The sequence below is a fragment of the Arachis ipaensis genome, chromosome B09 (assembly GCF_000816755.2).
Source record: "Arachis ipaensis cultivar K30076 chromosome B09, Araip1.1, whole genome shotgun sequence".
Classification (NCBI taxonomy): domain Eukaryota; kingdom Viridiplantae; phylum Streptophyta; class Magnoliopsida; order Fabales; family Fabaceae; genus Arachis; species Arachis ipaensis.
This window is the reverse complement of record NC_029793.2, coordinates 10,530,762-10,536,271: the sequence shown is the minus strand read 5'-3', so window position 1 is coordinate 10,536,271 and position 5,510 is coordinate 10,530,762. Positions and strand designations below refer to the sequence as shown.

Genomic DNA, 5,510 nt, shown 5'->3' with positions numbered 1-5,510 from the left:
TAGTCCATTCAATTTTCAATAAAATAAATAAAAATATTAAAATTTAGATATGACATCAATACATTATGAAATACTTAAGAAACATAAAATTTATAATTATTAATTTTTTTTATTTTTTAATGTTCACATATTTTTAATGTAGCACTATGCCTGTTTTTCAATCTTATTGAATCTTCATGCCACTCTTATTTTTTCTTTTTTCTTTTTTCTTTCTATTTCATTAAAATGTTTTTTCTCCTTTTCTAATGGGTTTCAAAACATAGACAGTTCTCTTCCTATATTCTTCACGCCCAACAATCTGGCCAAAATTTCGTTAAGCCCACGAAGTTCATGGCCCAAAAAATTTTATCCCTAACATTCCATTAATAATATCACATTAGCAAATAATCCTCCTACCCTCACAAGACCACTTCTAAACAAAGTTTCTGACCCACTGCTATTGCAGTGGCACTTTTTTAAAGGACTGATTTTGCAGGTTATCGATAACGAACACGCATCTCTTATTGGACTCACACACGTATGATCCAGAGGTATAAATATTTTGATATATCATACCAGAGACTTTGCCATTCTTTAAATGTGGTATTTAGGAGTACAATCTTTGCTGTCACAGGTAAGCCTTTCCTGCCATGTAAGGTCAGAATTAACCTTATTGCTCCTAGATGTAAATGAGTGTATCCTTGTTGCAAGAAATCACGAATAAGATCTTGTGGGATCTCAATTGTGACATACTGCTGTAGCTTGAAGACCATATTGTTATAAATGTGAGATCTGGATAATTTCTTTGACAGGGGGTGTAGAGTTTCTGGTGATGAAATGACGGATATTGGTTATGGCTGAATGTTTTTATCTGTAGTAAAAAGTGTATGGTTTTATGAGTGGTTGCTAGGTTACAAGCATCTTTGAATCTTCTGGAACATGGATAATTTCTACGAGATTCTCAATTTTATTGGACAAGATTTTCTTAAGTGTTGAGGGTACTCTTTCGATGATAAGGGCTGTATTATGAAAAACAAACTGATTAGGTTCGAAACTAGACATTTGTTCAAGGTCTCTCCTACTTCCTATCATCTTTAATATGCTTTCTCTTTGCATAAGATTTCAGGCTCTGATACCACAGAGATAAATCCAGGCGTATTCGTAAAAGAGAAGGTCAGATTCAATAGATGTTTTGTACCTATATCCTGACAGACCTATAATAATCTCAACACAGAGGTCGTTAATGGAACTCTTAACAAGAATATTTAATCCTTCGAAAAATCTCTTATAATAAGTGCACCCGAGTTCGAGACTTGGCTTAGACTAATATCAAATGAGAGCCCTTAATATTGGGTGTGTGAATGTATAGTGTGCTTACTAGCTAATTTGGTGTGCCTGTTTGTTAAAACATCACGAAAAAGCTGCGTTGTCGGAGTAATTCTTCAACGCACCATTATATTAGAAGCTTATACTTCACACTTGATGTCATGTTTCTTAATAATTATGTGTTCAAGAAATGAGATATAAATACAGATCAGAAAGAGTATGATTATTATAACTGAATAAGAAATCCAAGTTTAGCATTCCCTACATACATGAGCACTTTTCCTCAATGTGTAGACATGGCACGCAGTTATACACCGTCTGTCCCAGGATTTGGGGTTATGCCTTGGAAAATAATAAAAATTTAAATTCGCATAGCAATAGCAATATCAAATGTATCTGATATAAGATGAAAATAAACTTGGAGACAACAATGTACCTCGATGAATTCTTTACTGCAAAAAAATGTGGGTTCAAGCTCAATGAAATAGGTTCTGATTTTCTGGGCAGCATCTTGAGAGCAAGAGCTTCACAAGAAGCAGATCCTAATCCAGATATTCATGTCTCCCAACACCTAAGTGTTTGATCCTTGGTGGAGCCGTGGAGGGACAAAACTGGCAATGCATGAGTTTCGAAAATTCTACATAATACAAAGTACATAAAGACCAATAAAAAGGAAATAGGTAAACATGCAAGCAGAATGATTGAATCAATCAAGTAGCTAGTTTATACTTACGAAAGTTGGTTGATAGATAAAGAGCACGAATGATGTGAAGACTCCATGTTGAGCTCCACATTCACTTCCAATCGACTAGAACAATGCCGGAAAAACATGGAAGGTATGCCGGCACTATAATGATAATATTGATGATAATAAATTGGAAGCAATAATGTTGACCTTCTTCAGATTAGAGCAACTAGATAACACCAAATCCTTGAGTTGAGCACTTGAAATATTAATCCTCTAAGGCATAAAGCAATTATTCAATTACAAACTCTCAAGGAAACGGAATTTAAGAAACAGTTCAAGAAGCAACTTGCCTACAAAATTACTTTCAAACATGATACAATCAACGATCTCAAATTTCTACAACTATCAAAATTCAACCTGCAAGGCATATAGCACACTAATATAGTTTCACAAGATTTGGAGAATCAATGTAAAACCTCGTCTATTGCTTCTAATGTTAACTCCCTTGAGATCATGTAGACCATACATCCTTAATGATTTCAAAAAGGGTATGCACAACATCGACTTCAAATTCAAATGGACAGTTTTAGCATATGAACTCTGAGTCAAGAAAAACGTGGATTTGGTAGAGCCAAAATCCTTGAGAAACACATTGTGACTAGCCATCAGAAAACTCAAACTAATTCTAAATTCGGTACATGTAAGGAATTTCAGAGTGACTGATTAGTCCTTTTCAAGCCTTGCAATGTACTTGTCATAGAATTGACCTGCCCTTTCAAGATCTCCAAGCTCAGTGTAACAATCAGCAATTGCTCCAAAAGCTTCTGTGTTCCCAGAGTCCTCTCCTTCTCTTTCAGAGATGGCCAGAACCATCGAATGATACTTTACAGCATCCCTATATTTTCCCTGTCTTTGAAGTGAAGCACCTGAAATATGCATGTAATATTTACATTGTGTTCATGGAGCTGCTTGTAAAATCATTCACTCAATAATGCACATAAAAGTTTAAAACACATACACATGAACACACAGAGGGAAAACCAAAGACAGAACATTTATGAGCAAAACAGGAACGATAACAAACCTAGACCTCTAGCAGCTTTTTTCTCCTCAATAGGATCATTCAGATTTTGGGCAAGTTCAAGTGCAATCTTAAACTCAGTAAATGCTTTATCTGGCTGCTGATTCCTTAGATAGTTCTTTCCATTTTTCAACTTAGAAATTAGTTCCTGCTTCTTCGGGTCAACAATAACCTCATTATCAGGTATCCTACCACCAACAGGAGCATAGCTCAAGCTAGGGGCGTAGGACTCAATTTTAGCCTGCTTCCTTAAAGCTTGATTGATCTGGAGCAACTGCTCATTCACCTTCTGTAATTCTGCCTTCCTTTGCCGGGCAAGCAACCCTGCCATAAGATTTATGGTTTCAAGAAAAGCAAAGTATAACAATTATGAATGAGTATACATTAAATGCATCTACTATAGTTTAGCAAAAGCACTAGTTAGTATAAACTGTGATGTACAGAAATAACATATCAAAAGATAAAAACTACTGTTACTTTTTCCTATCAAATTATTTTTATTTATTTTTTCTTCTATTTCCTATTTTCTTTCCCCTTAGCTTCATTACGGTGTCTTCTCTTAACACAAATCCCATTTATTTCCCAGTGATTCCCTCGAAACCCCCTTCCTTTTTTGGTCTACAGCAGAACCTCTCAACTAACAAGGTGATGTCTTCCAGAGTCCCACCTCCCAAACCCCAACAATGGGCAATCCCTTGAGAATCTCTAAGGAATCTGGTGTTCATGGAGGCGTGTATAATAATGGCACACTCTGGTGCACAAGCATCCCTCGTAAACGTACGGTTTGGGAAGTTCCGGACACAACAGGTGTAATGTAGGCCATCTACCCTAATAAAACAAACACTCGAGAATTTCTGGATTCGACACAAGAATTTCAAATTTCATGCTTCATATAGATTACTCTTAAACCATACTCTTGTATTTGTATATCTTAAACAAAGACAAAACGATAGCAGATGAACTAAACCAACAAATAAAAACCAATATCTCGAAACACAACGAAGTTGTACTCTATAAGTCCTTGTAGATCAAAACATAAACGTTTGGACGGGAGACAGACAAAAACTCAATTAAGTCTTTATATTGTATTTGATGTAAAATATACTGAACTGAATTATGTCTCGATATCATAGTTGATTTAAGATAAATATGGAGACTAAAGATAAATTTGGAATTTAAAAAGTTAAATAAAAGTATTTTTGGAAAGAAATATTATAAAAGTTCAATCTCTGTCCCTAAACATTTCAGTCTTCTATCCCACTTTTTGAAGGTACTTAAAAGTACTGAAATTTTGTGTCCGTGAACTGAAATTTTAGTTGGATCACCAAACACTATACTCAGTCCCAGTCTCCCGGTCTCGGTCCCAAGAAAGAAACGCAGACAAACATACTTGGAAGCTCATACAACCTTACCTCCTACAGTAGCTCCAATGAGGGCTACTGCTAGCAGTATGGGCATATTGAATAGAGAATTATCAGCCTCACATGTTTCGGCCAACGCTTTGGAAGGAACAGAGTACATCAAAACATTGGTGGCCACAAACATGAGAGATGGGAACCTTTGTTGTATGTGTTCCTGAAGAGGCATGGCAATTAGGCAAACAATTCCAATCAATTTTCAAACAGAACTCACAAACATTACAATACACAGTGTGTTAGTCACTCAATCACTAACCATCGGAATTCGAACTCCACAAGAAGCATCATCACATGTAACTTTAAGGCAAGGAACAAGTTTGAAAGAAAGGCAAACGAATTTTCCTGATTCATTGAGAAATAAGAGTTATCACTATCTTAAAAATCTGCATCACACTAAGCTTAGGTGAATTAAGGAAAGATTTGCAAGTAAGATAGAGAGAAGAGAAACTGACGAGTAAAGTGGGGCTTGTTGTGGTCGGAGAAATGAGGTTGAGGGCGAGGGCGGGAGAGAAAGGTGGGGCAACGGAGGACCACCGCCATGAGCGACGGCGAAGTGGCGTTGCAAGTTGGAAGTTGGAAATGGCGAGGGAGAGTGAAAGGATAAACGCTTCCTGTGTGTGTGCTGCTCTGCTGGGTTATGATTGATGCTGTCTCGTTCAAAAGTTTAGCGACTTGGGTCCCTCTCATCTCGGCAAGGAAAAGTATAAATAATCAACAATATTTTTAAATTATTTAATTGATAATTGTTCATGTTATTTAAGATGATTATTATTTATTTAGTATTTTCCTTTCGTTAAATATTCAAATTACTTTATTATTTTAATTTTCTTTTCAGTAAAAATGAATTAGATCATTTTAAATTCTAAGCATTCCGTCGTCATAATATTCACACATACTATACATTTAGACTATATTTACAAAAAAGACATTGATTAAATTAAGTTTTTTTATTATATTTAATTTAAAATAAATATAAAGATTAAGAGATAATTTAAAATTAAAAAAATTAAATGATAAT

General features: G+C 35.2%; 1 protein-coding gene across 2 annotated transcripts; it reads right to left on the bottom strand.

Annotated features, from left to right (window-relative positions):
* Positions 2,211–5,194, bottom strand: LOC107618833 (protein FLUORESCENT IN BLUE LIGHT, chloroplastic). 2 transcript variants are annotated; one of them, XR_001615388.2, is made up of 6 exons: positions 4,945–5,194; positions 4,749–4,834; positions 4,487–4,649; positions 3,078–3,398; positions 2,344–2,919; positions 2,211–2,308 (listed from the first exon to the last, which is right to left on the bottom strand). XR_001615388.2 is itself a non-coding variant. In XM_016321005.2 (5 exons), the coding sequence occupies exons 1-5, from the start codon at positions 5,177–5,179 to the stop codon at positions 2,717–2,719; spliced, it is 1,008 nt and encodes a 335-aa protein (XP_016176491.2). In that variant the 5' UTR covers positions 5,180–5,194; the 3' UTR covers positions 2,225–2,716. The 2 variants fall into 2 exon arrangements, 1 of the variants encoding a protein (XP_016176491.2); XM_016321005.2 differs by having other exon boundaries at positions 2,225–2,919.

Bases quoted from the DNA above. Each gene is read 5' to 3' on its own strand.
- LOC107618833 (XM_016321005.2), bottom strand. From the start codon at position 5,179: ATGAGAGGGACCCAAGTCGCTAAACTTTTGAACGAGACAGCATCAATC. The intron at 4,835-4,944 runs GTCAGTTTCTCT...TCAATGAATCAG, and splicing joins CAACAAGCCCCACTTTACTC to GAAAATTCGTTTGCCTTTCT. The intron at 2,920-3,077 runs GTTTGTTATCGT...TGCATATTTCAG, and splicing joins AAAAGCTGCTAGAGGTCTAG to GTGCTTCACTTCAAAGACAG.